The sequence below is a fragment of the Podarcis raffonei genome, chromosome 4 (assembly GCF_027172205.1).
Source record: "Podarcis raffonei isolate rPodRaf1 chromosome 4, rPodRaf1.pri, whole genome shotgun sequence".
Lineage (NCBI taxonomy): Eukaryota > Metazoa > Chordata > Lepidosauria > Squamata > Lacertidae > Podarcis > Podarcis raffonei.
In genome coordinates, this window is record NC_070605.1 from 14,314,488 (window position 1) to 14,337,308 (window position 22,821).

The window sequence follows — 22,821 nt, forward strand, 5'->3', positions numbered from 1 at the left end:
ACCACTACTGAGAAGGCCCTCTGCCTGGTTCCCTGTAACTTCACTTCTCACAGTGAGGGAACCGCCAGAAGGTGTACTGGGCCAAGGCCGTCTAGGGCTTTAAAGGTCAGCACCAACACTTTGAATTGTGCTTAGAAACGTACGGGGAGCCAATGAAGATCTTTCAGGACCAGTATTATATGGTCTCGGCAGTCGCTCCCAGTCACCAGTCTAGCTGCCGCATTCTGGATTAATTGCAGTTTCCGAGTCACCTTCAAAGTAGTTGTTAAGCTCCACCCCACCCCCACCCCCCGTTATCCACCACCAGCTGCCCGCACCCATGCCTGAACCCAAGCTGCCCGTGCACAAAAAAAATTAAAATTAAAAAGGAAGGTCTGCCGAAAAAAGCCACAGAAGCTGTCATGGCCCATACCAGTTAAGGAAAGAACATGTCTGATAGTTAACTCTTTATTGGCAAGAGGAATACTTGCAGCAGCTTCCACGATGCTCCAGACGCACACATGATTATAGCCTCTTGGCATAGGTCTGGGTCCTATGGCATAGCTGCAGCAACAGGGAAAGCCCACCGCTCTCCTGGCTTATACACCCTTCCCTTGACAGGTTGTGTGCCCGCAATCTGAGACTTCTCCTGCATGGAAGGCGCTGCTGCTCTTCCCACTTCACGCCCCTCCTGGTTCTAGGAGACAGCAGTCTCAGACTGCCCTGACTCTCCTTCTTCCCCTAACTCCTGCCTTGCGGGTGGCGTCACACCCCATAAATCACTGGTCTCTTTTGGGGGGTCACTCTCCAGGTGCCCTGCCTTTGCCTCACACTCTTCGAGCCCTGACAGGCCCTGACAGAAACTCAAAGCTTTAACTTATCCTTAGCAGTGTTTCTTTAAAAATGAGTTAAGGTAGAGAACTAAAAAAAAAAATTCCCTCACAATATGTAAAATAGCGCTCTAATAACCTTTACAAAGGCAAAGTGTACATTAAAATATGTAGAAATGAGCGCTCTTTAATAACCCTGCAGTCAAACATGTTCTCTTCAGTGGCCTGGTCTAAAATATAGTGGTCTAAAATATAGCTTTGGTCTAAAATATAGTGTGTCTATATGCAGGATACTCACACAAACCTATGCTCTTTGTGGTTGATTAATGCCTATCAAAATTATTATTTCCCAGTGATAAAAATGAAATAAAAAACTGAGGGAGTGCAGAAGTATCCTGCTTTTTGCCCTACATGAAGGTTATAAGAGTGTTGTTTGTGTGTGTGTGTTTTTAAATTTTCCGTGTTACCTGCCTAAAAGTCCCTCAAATCTTCCTGATGAAATGGTTTCGGAAGCCCAGCGCAGTCACACTTGAGGCCAAGGAAGGCCAAATTCTTCACTGAGGCAAGTGCGTGGTCAGCTATCCTCACCCGCCAAACACTACAATATGAAAAACATCTAAACACCTTCAGAGTTCTTTGTGCAGCCATGGTTTACAGTACGGTTCTCGACTGCCAGCAGTTCTTCCTGCAAATTAATGTTTACGTCCCACTCAAGACCAAACCCTTTTTTATCCTGACAGAAGGAGGGAGAAACGCTTTGGTCTAAGAGAACTTGAAGGCAAGCCACGTACCTAATAGATGTATGGACTAGCTGGAGCCAGAATGCTTTCCCAGGAGCTTTTAATGCCACACTAAAGGCCGTTGATAGCAATATATTTGATCCAATTCATATCTACACATATTTTTGAGGGGGTGCAAAAGCAGCCTGAAGGACCCTAAATACCACAGATGCTGAGGTATCTATAGCATTTTCTGAAATGATTTGTAGCTTCCCATCCACTGCCCTTTGCAAGTACCCTCATAGCACCCTGCATATTGCTGTCTCATTACTTTTGTTTATTCACAGGTGAGGAGTTGTCAAACCCTTTTGTCAGCTCTGACAGGTGGGGGCATGCAAATATAAAGGTGCAGGACTTATGAATAAAACTATGTATAAGCTGCCTTCTGGGGCGCAGTCCGCTCAAGGTGAACTACACTTCAGGGAAAGAAAAGAAAAAAGCAAAACAGATCCAAAATCCCTAGGAAGTAGTATTAACAAATAACTATCATTTTAAAACATTGGCCAGTTTATATCAGCAGAAAACATCGCTAAGGGGGAAAGGAAACATCAGTCAATCTTCATGTCATAAAATAAGGAAACTGATTTGCACTTTCCAAAGCAATATGCAAACCAAAATATGCAACATATGCAAACCAGCCATTTCCTTTGAAATGTGCATTTCTCCAAATTTTGCAATGCAGCTCTTTAGCCAAGATATATATAAGTGTGCAGAAAAATGCATATATTAGTGAAAATAGCATAGCATTCAAAATATATTTTAAAATCGTTTTGCAAAGATTGGGCAAAATTGCATACAAAATTGTATGGAAAATATATGCAAAAATGTATATTAGGTGGGGAAATTGCATTAAAATATTGATGGGCTTTCTTTTCCTTTTCCAAGTGCAAACTGATGTGAAAAGGTTGAGAACCAAGTTTAAGGGACGGGGGTGGTGGGGGTGGGAGAGATGAGAAACTGAGAGAAACCAAAATGGATAGATTCACCCATCCTTACAGCCGGGTGGTGGCGGTGGTTCACTCTGTAAGTTTCTGCTCTTGAGTGCAGCACAAGCTGAGCTCTAAGAATGTCAGCTCATGTAGCCACAGAAGAAGAAGAAGAAGAGTTTGGATTTGATATCCCACCTTTCACTCCCTTTAAGGAGTCTCAAAGCGGCTAACACTCTCCTTTCCCTTCCTCCCCCACAACAAACACTCTGTGAGGTGAGTGGGGCTGAGAGACTTCAGAGAAGTGTGACTGGCCCAAGGTCACCCAGCAGCTCCATGTGGAGGAGCGGAGACGCGAACCCGGTTCCCCAGATTACGAGACCACCGCTCTTAACCACTACACCACACTGGCTCTCACAACACTTCCACCCCTCATTCTGCTTTCTTCGTTGCTTTCCCCACCTCTAGAACAGTCTCCCTCTGGAGGTTGTGGACTCTCCTTCCTTGGAGGTTTCTAAGCAGAGGTTGGATGGCCATCTGTCATGGATGCATCAGTTGAGATTCCTGCATTGCAGGGGGTTGGACTAGATGACCCTCGGGGTCCCTTTCCAGCTCTACAATTCTATGATTCTAAGGCTGTCAGTGGCTACTAGCCACAATGACTATGTTCTATCTCCACTGTCAGTGGCAGCATGAATCCAAATAGCAGTTGCTGGAAATCACAAGTGGGCAACGTGTACTAACCATGCCAATTTTATACACGTTCTTCCCTTAAAATATGCTTCCCTGCACCTTTCCCCCTCTAAAATATGCATTTCTGTGCACCTTTTGGAACCGAAACTACATTGCAAAATTCAGAGGAGGGACACAAAGCTGGTTGAAATCTGCATTCCAACCTATATATAATTCTAGGGCCAGTAAATTACACCGGTTCACTTCAAAATGTGGACCAAATCATTTTTTCCTCCATCCGTAAATTCACACCCAAATGTCCCAACAAAAAAAAAAATGACACCACGCTCATTCTCAGAAGCAAATAAGAATTACGCTCTGCTTTATTACGCATAGAACATGAACGTCACCAACTGAATGACGGATGCCAAAGGCAATTATTCTAGCTCGTCAGGTGCACCATTTCCTAATGCACTTCTGAAGTGCAGAAACAGAGAAAATGGGTGGCTGAGAGGGTCTATAAAGCACTGGGTAATATTTGAATTAAATGCATTCTAAGAACCTTGCAGAGGTAGCAGAATGATATATTAAATGCAGGCAGAGGAAATCAATCTCTGTATTGGAACACGGCAGACCGTTGAGTGTTTTGAACCTGCTAATGTTTGGGTTTTTAAAAAAAATCTCAATACGATCCAAAACAGAGAAAGCTAGCCAAGATCCTTAACTTTTCTATACCTCCCCCCCCCCCTTTATCAGTGGTAATAAAAGCAGGCTATTCATTAGCAAGAAATCCAAACTAGCTCCATTCAGTTCACAGCAGGAGCTCCCAAACTAGCAATTAATGGAAGCATTGGTGTGGAAGTTGTTTTCCAAATGCCATGCTGCTTTTATGGTGCTTCACTTTGTTTAAAATGTGAACAATATCTTTAAAAAAAGAAGTTAAGACTGTTGAGGAAAGGTTACAGGAGCTACCTGGAAGCGAAGGAGGCATTGCAATTGTCCATAGTTGCACCTGGCTTGCTGAAACTTGAGTTCCCCAAGCCATCACCACCTACCCTGAGTCATCACATGGCTAGTGAGTCATCACATGGCAGCAACGTGGGGTTCCTGGGGTTGGGGTGGTGGGAATCCTAGGTAGACCAAATAACACTAGAACACAGGACCATCCAATTAAGTTTAACGATGGGAAGATTCCAGGCAAATGAAAAAAGACACTTCTTCACACAGTACATCGTTAAAGTATGGAATTTACTCTCGCAAGATGTAGAGATGGCCCCCAATTTGGAGGGTTTTTTAAAAAGGATTACATAGATTAATGGAGGTGAAGGCTATCAATGGCTGGGTGCTTGTGCTACGTCCAATGACAGATTGTCAAGATGTTTTTTCCTGTTCTGAAGCTTCCATCATTCAGCTTCATCAAATGACCTAGGCTCCAGTATTATGAGAGAAACAGACAATGCATGCTTACTTTTCCCATGCCATATATAATCTTTATATACCTCTATTATGTCCCCTATCACTTGCCTTTTTATCAAAATTTTAAAAGCCCAAATATCATTCGAGCCTATGATATTTTAGCATTTGGTGATACACTGCAATCCTTCCGATTTCACTGGGTATGTAGTAGATTGCAACTAACTTCCTCTAGGCAGAACTTCAGGTTTTTCAGAGACTGCAAGACCTTTAGAATCAAAGAATTTCAAAACTGAAATGCATTACAGTGGCAATGAAACCGAGCTGAGTCAGAAAGTACAACAAGGAAATAAACAACTACCTGACTTTTAGAAGACATCTGAAGACAGCACTGTTTAGGGAAGTTTTTACTGTTTGATGTTTTATTGCTTTATTATTATTATTATTATTATTATTATTATTATTATTCTGTTGGGAGCCACCCAGAGTGGCTGGGGAAACCCAGCCAAATGCCAAATGGCCGGGGTATAAATTATTATTATTATTATTATTATTATTATTATTATTATTATTATTACTACTACTATTATTACTATTATTATTATTATTATTACTATTATTATTATTATTATTCTCTACCGTGAACTCATAAGGTGGGCTTAAGCTAAGCACCTGACCTCAGCCTTAAGTCTCCATCAGTAACCTAATATTGGTTTCCTATACAGAAATATTAAAGGAACAAGGTATTCTGTGCATCTTCAACACAGAAAATGTTGTTAAGATTTCTACTGTTCCTATTATTGCTGGTTATTGCATACACAGAGCATAAGATAGTATGTGATGTTTTGGTGACATAGTATACTTTCAGAAACACAGTCAGGTGTCACAAGTCTCCTTGAATTCAAAATGACTTACATTTGAGCAGACATGATTAAGACTGTGCTGCTATTCTGTTCAAATAATCCCATTTAATTCCATGTCCTGATAGTGCCATGAAATAAAGGAGTGCTTTTACTGACTTCGCAGACTGTTAAATCTACCACTGTTATCTGATTATAGCAAATCCTGCCATTGTCCACCAGAACTGCCGTTTGTGGTTATATATATACTTTTATACAGAGCTTTAGATTGGATATAGAGATGCAGCCACCTTGGTTGTTTCCTAAAGTACTTTATTGGCAGTCAAAGTGTGTCTGGATTTCAGGCACTTGAAAGTAAAGGAGAATCAGCATAGTGAAACAGAGAGAGTGCTGGAATGCTCAGAAAATGCGGGTTGAGATATCTTCTTGGCCTTGAAGTCCACCAGATGACTGTAGACCAATCACCTTTCTGAGCCAAATCTACCTCACAAGGTTGTTGTGTCAACATAAAATGATGCTTCCCTAAGCTCTTTGAAAAAGGGATGCGGGTGGTGCTGTGGGTTAAACAACAGAGCCTAGGACTTGCCGATCAGAAGGTTGGCGGTTCGAATCCCCACAACGGGGTGAGCTCCCGTCACTCAGTCCCTGCTCCTGTCAACCTAGCAGTTCGAAAGCACATCAAAGTGCAAGTAGATAAATAGGTACCGCTCCAGCAGGAAGGTAAGCAGTGTTTCCATGCACTGCTCTGATTTGCCAGAAGCAGCTTAGTCATGCTGGCCACATGACCTGGAAGCTGTACGCCGGCTCCCTCGGCCAAAAAAGCGAGATGAGCCGCAATCCCAGAGTCGGTCACGACTGGACCTAATGGTCAGGGGTCCCTTTACCTTTAAGCTCTTTGAAGGAAGGACAAGATGAAAGCATGTCTTTCAGGAGGTCAGAGTGAATGCCCCCCCAAAACAGTTTTCTACCCTGACACTGCCTAGGCTGAGAGCTATTGAGCTGTGCCATCGTAAAAACCATCACATGCCATCAACGCATTCTCTAAACTTCTATGGACAAAAGCTTGCAAATGGGAGATGCCATAAAGAAATAATGTTTCACCTGATCTAATTCTGTGCCACCAACGCTGGTCGAGCCAGAGAATAACCCTGATGGATCTCACCAAAGGTCTATCTTGCCCAGCATCCTGCTCCCCACAGAGGCCAATCAGATGCCTTCAGGAAGTCCACAAGCAGGGCATGATGTCAAAAGCCCTTGCCTGCTGCTGTTCACCACCCAGTGGAATTCAGAGATATGCTACCTCTGGTCCTAGCCAGTGAGACTAGCACCATCTCCTTCATATATTTGCCTAATCCCCTTATAAGAAACACCTGCTTTGTCCATTTGGCATATGAGAATGCCTAAGCCTTTGAATACTGGGTGCCTAACTACAATGCAGAGTGCGTAAGATTGATTCTTTTCCATCTGGCAAAGTGGGGTTGTGTCTATGAAATAATTTGTTGCTGTTCAGTCGTTTAGTCGTGTCCAACTCTTCGTGACCCCATGGACCAGAGCACGCCAGACACTCCTGTCTTCCACTGCCTCCCGCAGTTTGGTCAAACTCATGCTGGTAGCTTCGAGAACGCTATCCAACCATCTCATCCTCTGTCGTCCCCTTCTCCTTGTGCCCTCAATCTTTCCCTACATCAGGGTCTTTTCCAGGGAGTCGAGTCTTCTCATGAGGTGGCCAAAGTATTGGAGCCGCAGCTTCACAATCTGTCCTTCCAGTGAGCACTCAGGGCTGATTTCCTTCAGAATGGATAGGTTTGATCTTCTTGCAGTCCATGGGACTCTCAAGAGTTTCCTCCAGCACCATAATTCAAAAGCATCAATTCTTTGGCGATCAGCCTTCTTTATGGTCCAGCTCTCACTTCCATACATCACTACTGGGAAAACCATAGGTTTAATTATACGGACCTTTGTTGGCAAAGTGATGTCTCTGCTTTTTAAGATGTTGTCTAGGTTTGTCATTGCTTTTCTCCAAAGAAGCAGGCGTCTTTTAATTTCGTATCTGATTTTTTTTATTGTTGTTAGTCGCCCTGAGCCCGGCTTCGGCTGGGGAGGGCGGGAGATAAATGTATGTATGTATGTATGTATGTATGTATGTATGTATTTATTTATTATTATTATTATTATTATTATTATTATTATTACTACTGCTGCAAGAGACTAACCCATCTGGATTCCCACCCCACTTTTTCCCAATTAAGCATAGTAGTGAGCAACTGGGTTGAAGATGGCCAGTGTTTCCTATCATTCTGCTATGTTTCCCCACATCTTCCAAGTATATATGATGAGTGGATGGGGCAGAGCTTAAGTTGACAAATGAGGCTGCTGTTGGTCTTTATGTTTCCTATCCCTGAATTTGCAGGGCATAGCCCCATTTTGCTAATGGATAAATGATTTTGCTAGGATAAATGATTTCCTCCTGCAGTAGCAAAGCATCTGTTTCGTTTGCAGGAGGTCACAGCTTCAATCCCTGGCATCTCAGGGTAGGGCTGAGAATGCTCCCTGTCTAAAATCCCAGAGAGCAGCTGCCAGTCAGTGTAGGCTAGAAGGACCAGTGGTCTAATTCAGTGGGGAAAAAGCCAACTTCCTCTGTTCCTGTGTACAGCCATACCTTGGGTTACAGATGCTTCGGGTTGTGTTTTTTCGGGTTACGGACTCGTCAAAACCCGGAAGTACTTGAACGGGTTACTTCCAGGTTTCGGCGGTCACGCATGCGCAGAAGTGCCGAACCGCAACTGCACATGCGCAGACGCGGCGCTGCAGGTTGCAAACACTGCTGGTTGCAAACATCCTCCCGCATGGATCACATTCGCAACCCGAGTGTCCACTGTACAGCACAAGCCTAGATGCATCGAATTAGAAGTCTCATTGCTTTCCGTAGCACTTACTCCAAAGAAAATGGGCACAGGGTTGTGGCTTTCTTTCTGCCTCTTATCCATACTCTTCCCCCAAAGCCTTTCCTTGGAGGAATTGTCTTTTGGATCATTCCTCATCTGTCTTGTCCACCCCCATTTCCTTTCAGTTTTGTCAGCATCTTTCTTCAAAATCCATCTAGCCGACACACAAGTGGACACAGCAATTTAATAAGAGAGCCTGGGGAAGGGCGGGGGACAGAATGATAGGCCCCAGGGCTGTGATAATATGCTTTTCTTAGTACATCCTGAAGAGGTTTAGGCCTTTTAAGTCACAGCACACACAGCTGAGTCATGTTCAGTTTTGTTATCCATTACAACTCATCAGGGGCTCTTTAGTCAAGGTATATTAACCAATTTCCCTCCGTATATTACAGTACCTGGGCCTTTTTTCCTCTGAGTTAGATGCTGTCCTCATTGAGTTCTCTTTTATTATCAGCCCACTTCTAAGCATCAAGATCATTCTGAGCATCTGTTATCTTCATACATCCCGGGCACATCCTGCTTTTGCAGCACCCACTACAGTACGAGTACAAAGGGCCAACATGGATACAATGGGGATGCTCAGCTGTGCATGGTAACCTTTTTCCACATTTCCCTGCTCTGCAGTTGTTGATGTGCTCCCTGGAAGAAGAGGAGAGCTGTTGGCTCATCCTCAGAGGACCCACTCCCCAATGTTATGCAGCTGGCACTGACTCTGGATTTCTGGGTTTTGCAAGAAGATTAAAAAAATAATAATCACAGGGTTGATGTGAATGATTTCTGGGCTGGAGTGGGTGCCGATGTTGATTTTTTTCTTTCTGTCTGATGATTAATGGATGAGAGTATTGTTCTGTTCCTTGTTGTGAGCATGCTGCCAAATGTTTTCTATCAATTTTATGAGGGATGGGGGCTGCTTTGTTGCTGTTTTCAATAAATTGTATAGAATATTAATGTTTTATATGAGTATTCCCCCCCCCCCCATGTAAGTTGCTTGGAGACTGTTTGGGCGACAAGTGACTAATAAGTTCAACTGTCTATCATCTATCTATCTATCTATCTATCTATCTATCTATCTATCTATCATCTATCTATCTATCTATCTATCTATCATCTATCATCTATCATCTATTATTTATTTATAGGTCTTCACTGGAGCAGCCACCAAATCTCAACCTTAAGCTAGATAGATGATAGAGAGAGTGAATGTGAGAGAGATAATTTTTTTTAGAGCTTTGTGTTATGAGCAGCAGCAGCAGCTGTATGGACCTTCACCCCCCCTCCCCGGTTTCATATTGAGAGGTGATGGCTCTTTGAGACTACTTATGCTTTTAACCAATCCCCTGGTTCTCTTGGTTGCCACATGCCATGTTCTCCATTTGCCACAGAAATTGAATGCACTTGTTTCATAATAGGGGTGTGTTGAAATGTGGCCCTCCAAGCTTCCCTGTTTGGCCCTCAAAACTTTCTCCAGTCCACACTCCTCACTGACCCTCTTTCACACCTCAAGCACTTTTGCCTAGCTGGGATGTGGTCCGTGGAACTCTGGTGATGGCTCTTGCTCGTTTGTTTGAATGGAAGAGACAGAGGGGCATGTTGAGTGCATGTAGAAACAACAGTGTGGTGTAGTGGTTAAGAGCGGTGGACTCGTAATCTGGTGAACCAGGTTTGCTTCCCCGCTCCTCCACATGCAGCTGCTGGGTGACCTTGGGCCAGTCACACTTCCCTGAAGTCTCTCAGCCCCACTCACCTCACAGAGTGTTTGTTGTGGAGGAGGAAGGGAAAGGAGAATGTTAGGCGCTTGGAGACTCCTTCAGGTAGTGATAAAGCAGGATATCAAATCCAAACTCTTCTTCTATTCTACAAAAGCAAAATTAACATGTGTTGCTCTGCTCACTTTTCCTTCCAACTTGGCCCACTATGGCTACGTGGCCCTCAAAAGTCTGTCAGAATGGATTGCAGCCTCCAGGTTGAAAAATGTTCCCCACCACTGTGTTACATGATATATGCAATGACTTAGGAACATAGGAAGCTGCTCTATAGCAGTGTTTCCCAACCCTGGGTCTCCAGCTGCTTTTGGACTACAGTTCCCATCATTCCTGACCACTGGTCTTGCTAGCTAGGGGTGATGGGAGTTGTAGTGCAAAAACAGCTGGAGACCCAAGGTTGGGAAACACTGCTCTATAGGATTATCACCATGTTGACTAGCAGGGGCTCAGACAAAGAGATCTTTCCTACTGCCTAATCCTTAACTGAAGATGCCAGGGGTTGACTCTTCTGCATGCAATGCATGCTCCACGCTAATGATCTCTGCTCCTGCTGCAGTAGTTCACAGAATTCTTGCGACCACATCCAAGAACAGACATTTTCCTAGCAGTTTAGTAGAGGAAAATATTAAACCATACTTGAAAGTGTCACTCTAGAAAATGAACCCCCCCCCAATCCTCAATACAGTGTTACCTCAGGTTACAGATCCTTCAGGTTACAGATGCTTCAGGTTACAGACTCCGTTAACCCAGAAATAGTACCTCGGGTTAAGAACTTTGCTTCAGGATGAGAACAGAAATCGCACGGCTGCAGCGGGAGGCCCCATTAGCTAAAGTGGCACCTCAGATTAAGAACAGTTTCAGGTTAAGAATGGACCTCCAGAATGAATTAAGTTCTGAACCCAAGGTACCACTGTACACTTCTCCAACATTTAGACATTGTTGGTTTCCATGCAGCCTATAAGATCTCCCAGAAAAAAATTAATGGATTTCAAAATCTAGGACACATTGGGAAAGGGGCAGGAAGTAAATGATCTATAATAATGATGATGATGATGATGATGATGATGATGATGATGATGATGGAGAATGAAGAGTTGAGAGACCAACAGACTGGTTGCAGTGTAGCGTAAGCTCATGCCATGATAAGTGCATAAGAAGCTACCTGATGAATGGATCCTTGGTCTGATCCAGCAAATGTAAGAGCAGCTCTGCTGGATCAGGCCAATGCCCCATATAGTCCAGCATGCAGTTCTCACAGTGCCAATCAGATGCTTATGGGAAGCCCACAAAGTAGGTAAAGGTAAAGGGACCCCTGACCATTAGGTCCAGTCGTGGCCGACTCTGGGGTTGCGGCGCTCATCTCGCTTTACTGGCCGAGGGAGCCGCCATACAGCTTCCGGGTCATGTGGCCAGCATGACTAAGCTGCTTCTGGTGAACCAGAGCAGCGCACAGAAATGCCATTTACCTTCCCGCTGGAGCGGTACCTATTTATCTACTTGCACTTTGACATGCTTTCGAACTGCTAGGTTGGCAGGAGCAGGGACCGAGCAACGGGAGCTCACCCTGTCATGGGGATTCGAACCGCCGACCTTCTGATCAGCAAGTCCTAGGCTCTGTGGTTTAACCCACAGCACCAAGTAGACATGGATGCAAAAGCACTTTCCCCTCCTGTGGTTTCCAGCAACTAGTATTCAGAAATATGCCTCTTACCCCAGATGAGTAGCTGTTGATAGCCTTATCCTCCACTGATTTGTCTAATCCTCTTTATAAATCTGCTAGTCTCTCAATTGCCAGGGGAGAAAAGGCTCTTTCTATTATTGCTCATTTCTTTTACTTGCCTGTACCTTTCCGACTACATCCTGAACACTGCAAACTCCAATATTTGTTCTGGGAGATCTCATAGGACGGGGCGGGGGGAATACATATATAAGCATCAATGGCATCTTAAAAAGTGGACAGACGCGTTGGTGGTGGTAGAAAAGACGTTCATTTCACAGGGATGCAATTTCAAAAAACGTTTTCATATCGCATGTTGCTAGACCACAAGGGAAATGTCTCTTTTTATTAGATTTGCTCACTGGAATTCTATGAACTTGCTGCAAAAAAATAAAAAAATCACGCAACACAAGTTTGTTCACATGGCTAATATCAGAAGGGCATGGAATGTGGCTGTCAGTCTCAGATAGATTCCCATTTGGGAGATAGATGGAGAAAGGGCCTTTCTTTCAAAAGTGATGGAGATTGTTGATGTGTGTCTCCCCCCTCCCCACCTTATTAGCCTCTTTTCATTGCCTTCTCTCTTCTGTGCATGCACACTGTCATGTAAGCTGGCTTCCAAAACAAGAAGAAGCATTTCTGTTTGAAAGAAAAGAAAGAAAAGAAAAGAAAACGGAGAAGGAGAAGTGGTAAATGGAACAAGGTCTGCAAAGCGGGGTGCACAAAGAAAGTGCTTCATGCAATGTTTGTGTGTGGGGGAGTGCCGGGGAGAGAATATCAATGGCTATTTGCCAAGGAGGTGCATCATTATACTTGAGGCATCTGTCTGCTTCAGAATGCCTGGAGCTGGGAACAACATAAAAGGTATGTTATCAATGCCCACTGCTCTAGGGAGGGCAAGACGTTTACAAAATTCTGAATGGGGTGGGGAGAATGAATAGGAAGAATATTATTCACACACACACACACACACACACACACACACACACTGGGTCATTCAGTAAACGCAGTTATCAACAGACCCAGGAATAAGGGGAGGAAGTGTTGCTTTTCATTACTTTCTTTCAAAATTGGGATTGGGCCATTCACAGAACATGGGAAGATGCTTAAATCAAACCTTGGGTCTGCCTAGCTTCGTATCTGAAGAAGTGTGCATGCACATGAAAGCTCATACCTAGAACAAACTTAGTTGGTCTCTAAAGTGCTACTATTTTTTTTATTTTAATTTTTTTAACACACACCCCCAACTGCGTCAGACCAACACGGCTACCTACCTGAATCTAGCTTAATATCGTCTACGCTGAATGACAGCAGGATTTCAGACTTAAACATTCATAGCCCTACCTGGATATGCTAGGGATTGAACCCTGCACCTTCTGAATGAAAAGCAGATGTGCTGCCACGGAGCTGTGGCCCTTCCTCAATTCATTCATTAAGGATGTATGTATCAATGGGGCTACCAGCCATGATGGAACTTTCAGGTGCTGGGCATGGTCACAGAGTGGTGGGAGGGACTGTTTCCTTCACATCCCTGCTGTGGGCTTTAAGGGTATCTGGCTGGCTACTGCTGGAAATGGGCAAGATAGGATTTGGGTGTGATCCAGTAAGGCACTTTTTAATAGCTTAAGTGCACCCTGGCTACTTGCCATTTTTAGAGACAGCACACTGGGGCAATTGCACTGCTGGTCTGACTTCATAAGACTTACTGTCCTGTGTGCATTGCTGTAGTGGTTCAGGTAGTGGTATCACACTATAAACCAGCAAACAGAATTTTATAAATAATCCTGCTCTGCCCAGTGATGGGATGCAACATCAGCATGCAACATTTTAAAAAATGAAGAAGAATAAATCTCTCACACTATACAATTCTTCACTAGCAAAAACTCGAAGATGCCACCATACCTTTGGCTCACATTCTTCATAAATCACCTTCTATGGTAGCTCTGGATCATGGAAAATTTATTCCGGCCAGGTGAATGAGCAATTGTGTGCAGGGTCTGGCTATCAGGTTGCCCAACACAAAAGGAATACCAAAGAAATAACCGGACAAATTCTTTTGATACATCAAAGACCATAGAAACCCTGGGAGTTGACATATCTCAGCAGTGAAGGTGCTCACAATACACCTTTATACTTCTGACTCTCTCCTCCACCTCCTTAACCCAAGGCTTAAGAGTTCTTCAGAACATCAACCATCCCACTCAGGGAAAAAGGATCATGTCATTTAGCCGATACCGTGGAACTCTGCAGAGCCCAGGGCCATCTCCTCTCTCCCCTCCAAAATCGAAAACAATCTTCATTCCTCTCTTTCCTCCCCGTTGTCAGGACCATAAATTTGAAATCACTAAGTGCTGTCCTTAAGGGACAGATCTGAAACAAAACCCCACCACTATGGTTGATTGCTGAAAAATGTATCATTTAACACAAAGGCATCACACATTCTGGTACGGGAGGGTGCTGGACAAGCGGCAGAGGTGAAATATAAATAATATAACAGTGCATGTTAGATAAATTAGGCAAGTAAGGTCAAAGGGGCGGCTTGTGGGTTTTGTTCGGTTTGGTAATCCTAGCTACTAGCCCTTTAAAGAGGTGTATCACAACTGCACTACATTACTGCAACAAGTATCGAGAAATACAAGTGTCAGACACAAGGCTCTCCATTCACTCCATGCACATGTGGCATCAAAACAAGGGCATATATCCTCTGATAAATCATGCAAATGAAGAAAAACAGAGTCACTTAGTTAAGAAGCACCGGATGCATTCGTGCCTTATAGTGTAGAACTGCAACAAGTTTACCAGCATACTCTCCCCCCCCCATCCCCACCAGCCCTGAGTGTCAACACACACAAAGGCCAGATGCACAGCAGGTTATTTTGTCCAAAAAGAAAAAGAAAAAAGGTCCTACAAAAGACTTTCAAAAGAAATCACCTGCTGAGGATTTAAATGAGACCAGCCAGGGAAGGAGAGGATGACATGGGTGAAGAAATAAATAAACACGGGAGTCGCAGTGCGTTCCTTGAATTAATCACATTACACTGTTAAGCAGGTCGTGTTTTCGCCTGGCACAATCAGACACAGCACAGGACACCGAGAGACCCGCGGGTACCAGCAGAGAGGCTCCTTCCCTTGGTAGCAACATACCTTCTCTGCCTTTGCTTTCCTGGCGTTATGGACAAACCTGCGTCCCAGCTTCTTCGCATACCAGATCGAAGCCAGCATCGTAGGCAGCGAGGATTTTCCCCAGCCACACCGACAATAAACTTCCACCGGAGCTCAGAGGCAATAGTGGCAACGGCTCAGGTCTTTTCACTGTTTTGCTACTGCCGCTTTTGTCGGGTCTTTTTCAGTTCTAGTAGCTGACTGTGGTGGGGAGGAGGGGGGGGGAGGAGGGAAGAAGTGAAGGGAGGGGAATAAGGTTCTTGTGTGTGACCAGCAGGCAGGTATATTTACATACTGCCCGCAGGAGGTCTTGGGTGAGGAATCTTTGCATCCAGCTCACATCCAGGCTGCTAAGTGTCTGTCTGCAGTTCTTTAGCAGTGACACCACAAACTACATGTGTGTGTGAGAGAGAGCGCATGAAAGGCGCCGCAGTAAACTAGTGAAGCACAGCACTCACCTCCTGCTTCTCTCGCCTGCTGAAATTTAACTCCTTGCTTCTGTTTCTGAGTTATGCAGCTAAGAATCAGAACAGCTCAAAGAGAGAGGGGGGCAAACCTCCCGGATATGTGATGTTGCAGTGAGAATGAAGTACATGAAGATTATTTTTTTAATCTTTTCATAGCTTGTCCAGGTCTCAAAGGCCCAGGAGAGTAGTTGTTTAAAGCACAAAACATAACCACGACACTGTCACTTGGCCGAACTCCTGCAAACCAATCCTGCCCAACCTTCCTCCCTACTCGCTAGGGAGACTCAGCTGCTCCCAACTCACTCCCAGTCTCCTAGCTCTCCCCTGGGGAAAACTATTAACACCTATTCCCCCCCTAAGTCCATACCCACACATTGGGGTCTAGAGCTACTTGTCGCTCTTCCCAACATTTTTTTCTTTGTGCTCATCTTCCAGAATGATTTCCCTGCCAAGCATCCTCTCATTTGCACAGGTGGTGCATGGTCACAAGAGTTGGATATTTTTTCTTTAAAGGTGTGTAAGAGAGGGAGAATGGTGAACACAGGCTAGTATAAGGGGTGGGTGGATCTGGTGGTGTCTTACAGTTTCTCCCCACCCCACCCCCTAATCTTAAGTTCAGTTCTCCACATCAGTCTGTGAAATATAAAATTCACAATCGTTTTAGTGTGAATTTCTTCCATGCAATTTTTCCTAATGTACTCATCTTTGCAAGCAATTTCCCCGCAATTTAATGCATTTTTAACGTTATTTTCACAAAGGTATGCCTTTTTAAAATGCGAACATTACCCTAGTGTATGCACATTACTGGATAACTGCCTTGCAAAAGTCAGAAACCTGCACATTTTGAAGGATGGCTGTGTTTCAGTATGCGCATCATTTTCGGAGGGTGTAAATTAGGTAGGTCCACCTTGATGTGCAAACTGAATCAAATTTCTCCCTCAACCCTAACTGAAATATCCAAATTCCCTTGTCAGCTTCACTTCTCCCCTTGCAGACTATCCAGCTTCAGAGAGCAGCCCTTTAAGATAAGAAGAGAATAATCACAAAGCACTATGGATGTTGACAAGCATCCATTCTATAGCCTCATTCCTGGGGTGCGCAGCTGGACTGGTGATGTGCAATGGGCAACTTCTGGCTCCTCAGGAGCAGGTGCCTGTGGGGGTCCTGGCTTCAGCCCTTACAAGACCTAGTGGCAGCGTTGGGCACAGTGGTCTCCTTATCTCCAGAGGTCAACTTGATGCCCTCATCCCCTGCCAGAAAAGTGATGCAGAAGTAGAACTCTGCTGAACCTTCATAATGGGAGTTGGGGCCAAAGCAGGTGTGACTCCAAAAAAGATGGAGGGGTGTATATGCATTCTGGAGGCAGTAACCCTCTGAATATAAGTTGCTAGGAATCACAGATAGGGAGAATGCTTGCGGGCTTCACTTGGGACATCACTGTGAGAACAGGATGCTGGACCAGAAGGGTTTTTTGGTGTGATCCAGCAGAGCTCTTCTTAAGGGTAGCAACATTGCATGGTCATGTGATCATGCCAGGCTAGATGTTCCTAGGCTAGAAGAAAGTATTCAAAGCACCCCACATAATTGTGGGTAGCAGTTGGGGAGGAATCCTTAACCTTAACCACAAATTTAGCTGGGATGTATTCACATGGCAATTTATCCCATTTTCCTGATGTTTCCCTCACTGCTGATTTGCAAATTCTGTTTGAGCTTCCACATGACATAAAAGCATGACTTCAGAAATATACCACACGCCATGCAACCCCCTCTTCTCTTCCCAACCTTAGACTGCATGCAACACTAATGTCTCACAACGAATGTAACTGATCTGTAGAAAACACAACCTGAAAAAGTGGCATGTACTTTTGTAAACTAAGAAAATCATTCATAAAAATTATTTTAAAAAATATAGCACAAGTTTATTTGCTTGTTACTTGATTCCAGCGGGGGAAATCCATTTGTTGATAACGCAGAAATGAGTGCTAAACTTGCAATATATTTCACTAGGTTTCCAGAAGTGACTTCATACTCCAACACCTGACTACCATCCCTCAGCATCTGCCACCTGAGGCAGCTGCCTCATTTTGCCCAATGGTAGGGCCAGCCTTCACCAGGTCCATGAACTCCCTGTGCCTAAAGTTGGGTGTGCACTTTCCATTCTGATTTTGCCATCCTATATGTTTAGCCGCTGTTGCTGCTTTTGTAAACCATGCATTTGTTTTTTTGTTGGAGAAGCACCACTCTATTGACTACGATTCCCAAAGAAACAGTGCTGCACCGGGAGAATATATATATATTCCCTCTTTTCCTTCCTATCTTTTCAAAGAGGGATTGGTATTTCATTTCTTTGTCTTCTTTTTAATATTACAGCTATAACCAAACGTGCCTCCGACATGGAACATTACAAGCTGTCCTAGCTGAAGACAAGTGACACTCTTAGATGCAATGTGTGATTTCACACAGGAATGAAGATCACGCTCAGTTGCAGTGCTACAAGGACCTTGAAGTACGCAATGGCCAAATCACATCAATGGGCAACAGGAGCAGAGGGAAGGCTATTTTTATACAGGACTCTTCACTAGAAACAAGAGGTTACCTAAAGTCAAAACCTGCAAGGTGTGTTCAACAGGATTTGTAGATGATTATGACCAAAGGCTGTAACAAAATGCATACATGGAAAATACGAAGTCATTTGGCTTCTTCCTACAATAGATCTTCACTTGTTGTGCCAGAATTCTGAGGACCTGCTCCATGAAATAAATGGATGCCCATACTCCATTCAGCAAACACCATGTACACCCAGTCTATACCATTAGCAATGCAACCAACAGCCCCTGTTCTTTCATTTTTAATACTGCCACTATATTTAAAGCAGCAGAAATAGATTAAGGTGCCTCTGCTTTAGGCAGGGAGTTAATCTTTGCTTGTTAAGGAATAGCTTCACCCAAACCCCAAGTGGTGATGCTGCCAGGGCTCTGTTCCCGAGGATAAATTTCATATCTGGTTCAACCATGCAATTCTAAACCACAAGAAAACAATAATAGGGTACAATAGATGGCACATGTGAGAGATTTTACTTTCTTGGGCTCCATGATCACCGCAGATGGTGACAGCAGCCACGAAATTAAAAGATGCCTGCTTCTTGGGAGAAAAGCAATGGCAAACCTAGACAGTATCTTAAAAAGCAGAGACATCACCTTGCCAACAAAGGTCCATATAGTTAAAGCTATGGTTTTCCCAGTAGTGATGTATGGGAGTGAGAGCTGATCGCCGAAGAATTGATGATTTTGAATTATGGTGCTGGAGGAGACTCTTGAGAGTCCCATGGACTGCAAGAAGATCAAACCTATCCATTCTTAAGGAAATCAGCCCTGAGAGCTCACTGGAAGGACAGATCGTGAAGCTGAGGCTCCAATACTTTGGCCACCTCATGAGAAGAGAAGACTCCCTGGAAAAGACCCTGATGTTGGGAAAGATGGAGGGCACAAGGAGAAGGGGACGACAGAGGACGAGATGGTCGGACAGTGTTCTCGAAGCTACCAGCATGAGTTTGACCAAACTGCGGGAGGCAGTGGAAGACAGGAGTGCCTGGTGTGCTCTGGTCCATGGGGTCACAAAGAGTCGGTCACGACTAAACGACTAAACAACAACAACAGATGGCACATAAGGGAGCATTTTTTTAAAGCTGTATTTTAAATTGATGTAACCCACCCTGGGGTGTTAAGGGTGAAGAGCAGGCAATAAATTAAAACAAAACAACAACACAACAGCACAACAACATATAATAGTAACCACCTTCTGGATCAGGCCAATGAGCCATCTAGTTCAACATCCCGTTCTCACAGTTGCCAACCAGACAACAAGCAGGACTTGAGTGCAACAGCAACTTTCCCCATTCATAATTCCCAGGAAATGGTATTCAGAAACTACTGCCTCCAACAGTGAAGGTAGAATACAGCCATCAGGGTTTGGAGCCACCAACAGCCTTAACCTCCACAGTCAGCCATGGATGTGTTTGTCTGAGGTACACCAATTAATGATCAAAAAATGGCTAGTCCTATAAAGAAGGCAGCAATTAAGCCAAAACCATGAGTTGCAAAGGCTATTTTAACAATTAAGTCATATAACAGAATTGCAGAGCTAAAATATATTTAGTCCCCACTGTAATTTTCATTCATTTATTCCAGACCTCTAACTTTCTCCCACTGCCTTCTGGCCAAATGAATATTCTCTATTTTTTGCCTGCATTTGATATCCAATGATATTTTATTTCCAAGAGCTGATAGTCAATGAGTGTTTAGCATTTGACAACATTATTGAAATATTGAAAATTTAAAATTCGGCTTTGTAATTCGGAATTTATGTGATGTGATTTAATTTGATTTGATTGGCCGGTTAATAAAAATTATTTTAAAAAAAGAAAGAAATAGGACTGATCAAAACGTCCCCCTAGTAGTTTTGTGAGGAGTGGGAAGGGGCAAAACTCACCTTGAGAGATGAGATGGGGATGGATATTTGGAAGGGGACTAGTTAGTTTACGGGACGCAGGTGGCACTGTGGGTTAAACCACAGAGCCTAGGGTTTGCCGATCAGAAGGTCGGCAGTTCAAATCCCCACGACAGGGTGAGCTCCCGTTGCTCGGTCCCTGCTCCTGCCAACCTAGCAGTTGGAAAGCACGTCAAAGTGCAAGTATATAAATAGGTACCACTCCGGCGGGAAGGTAAACAGCATTTCCATGAGCTGCTCTGGTTCGCCAGAAGCGGCTTAGTCATGTTGGCCACATGACCCAGAAGCTGTACACCGGCTCCCTCGGCCAATAAAGCAAGATGAGCGCTGCAACCCCAGAGCCGGTCACGACTGGACCTAATGGTCAGGGGTCTCTTTACCTTTACCTTACTTAGCTTACAGCAGCATTTCAAAACTTGGTGCCCTCCAGATGTTGTTGGACTCCAAGTCCCATCTTCCCTTACCATGCTGGTTGGGGCTGATGGGACCTGTAGTTGAAAACATCTGCAGAACACCAGACTGAGGCAGGCTGGATTGCTGTAATATGTTTGTAATATGAAGTTGTTCTAAGAGCTTCTTCTCCATCTTTATTATTATTATTTATTTATTTTAGTAAAAGCTTTTACAGAGCAGCTAAAAAGTATAGTGCCACCTCCAAGTTTCAAAGCGGAGCTGGAAGAAATGTCTCTGGAAATTATTGTAAATGATCGCATAGCATTGTTTCCAGGAGCACTGTGTCAGCAAAGTCACTTAAAAACACAGATGGAATCCAGAAACACTGTAAAATTAATGAATGTTAAAATGATGTTGGATTGAAAATAAGTGGCATTAGCAACAAAGTTAATAAGAATATGCAAAAATGAATTGATAAATGGATGAAAATATAGAGTTATAATATGTTAAGATATAGAATTAAGATAAACGAAAAAGGGTAAGGATTTGCTGATTTGATTATTTAAATGGGAATTCAAAAAGGGGAGGTGTGAGGAGGTCAAGGAAACAAGCTAATGAGTTTAAAGTTACTAAAAACGGATTTGTTTTCAACTCTTTTTTATCTATTTGTTTTTTGTATTTTGTTTTTTATTCTTCTTTTTTCTTTTTTATGTATTTTTCTGTCTTCTTTTTTGTATCTTTTTCTTTCTATGTGACTTTTTTCTATTTTGTAAACTTACGTTTTTGTAAAATCTTAATAAATATCTTTTTTTTAAAAAAAAACACAGATGGAATCCAGAAAGAAAATAAATCTTGATAACATTTTATCAAGCAAACTGAACGTGTTTTATTTGAGGAAAAATAAATGGAGAGGCAATGTTTTTCTTAGTTCAGGCCTTGTACATAGCAGGAAAACACGCAGAGAAAAACAAACGTAGGGAAACTACCTCAGAACGATACGGCCAATCAGAGCATGCGCTACCTCACCAGAGATAAATCCAATCTCACTGGTTGCTAAGCAACACCTCCACATGCACGCCCTTGGACTAATACTATGAAGAGAATTAACCCTTAAGTTACAAATTGAACAATCCCTGCTGTTGCAATTCCAACACATAGTACATAAATGTATATATTTGCCCTCAAGGGTGGTTATGGGAGTCAGATTTGAACTGGATTGGAAATAAGTCAAGTCTTTTACCAAATTCTGAGAATAGAACAAATTTTGACATAAACACTGAAACTCACAAAATTAAGCTTGGCATACACAACAACAACAACAACAACAACAATTCTTACCTACTTTGCATGTTACTGCATGAATTATTGAGATGACAAATGTGAAATGTTTATTAAACTCAAAATAGCTGTAAGAACACGAAGACTACAGTACTAGATTCTATGGGTCTCAGCTAATTCCTGAACGATCACGTATAGTTCCTTCCCGTTGGAAGAATTAGGCTATATTTCAAGCAACAATCCATTTGCAATAAAGGCTGAACATCAAATACTTCATGTCCCATATAAGAGACAAAATTTAAAGTGGATTTGTAAGTCTGACATGCAGTCATTTGATTTACAGTTAGCTCCTCTGCTTCCAAGTTCTGCTTGATTTACGTGGATTAAGCAGCGCTGGGAAAGGCAACCAAGTATAATATCAGAGTGTTATTGAAAACATCGTTCTGGTTTAAACAGGTGTCCAACGTATCTATTGTTTTAATTATGGTTATAAAACCACGCATACTTTCTAATGAATGCTGCTGTTAAGCTGTTTATAGTCCCATATGCTCATCATGTACATTATATTAGTAGTAAGAACTGGGTTTGATTGATACAATGGTGTGCAGTCATTCTTGCAGTAATTTTGCTGGAGTTAAGTTAATGGAGCAGGCACAAGTTGACTTTAATGATCTTAAGCCGTTCCAGCTTACAAAATAATGGTCAGTTCTCCACCGGGAGAATTTACCTCATTGATTTTAATGTGATTCGCTGCAACGAAGGGCTTCAGGATTGTCCCCTGGGAAGTTTTATAGCACATTGTGGTTCGTGTCTATGCTCAGACCCGTTTATTTAAAAAAAACGAAGGGGTTGGGTACAATTTTAAACTCCAATAATCACACATAGTACATTCGAATGCATGAACTACAAGCCCCATGTGATATACAATCAAGCAGACACAGAAGGTTACACTGATGCTGGCCATCGTAGAACAAAGATGGAGAACCCCTGGCTTTCAATATGTTGTTGGATTCAAAGCTGGGAGACCAGAAGTTCCCCAAACCCTGTACTAGATTATTGGAAGGATTTGTCAATAGATTTGCTGACAGATTTGTTCTTTGACTAAATGCATCCTTGCTGGATCCTGAATTG

General features: G+C 43.2%; 1 protein-coding gene across 22 annotated transcripts in view; it reads right to left on the reverse strand.

The window, feature by feature from the left end:
* Window positions 1–22,821, reverse strand: part of DLG2 (discs large MAGUK scaffold protein 2) — an 891,570-nt gene that overhangs the window by 360,870 nt on the left and 507,879 nt on the right. The window contains exon 1 of one of the 22 annotated variants that reach the window (XM_053385501.1): window positions 15,029–15,493. The exons of 20 other annotated variants lie outside the window; for them this stretch is intronic. In XM_053385501.1, coding sequence (XP_053241476.1) covers window positions 15,029–15,106 — 78 coding nt within the window. In that variant the 5' untranslated portion in view covers window positions 15,107–15,493. Of the gene's footprint in view, window positions 1–15,028; window positions 15,494–22,821 lie in introns of those variants that run through there. One more of the 22 variants, XM_053385504.1, reaches the window with a different exon arrangement.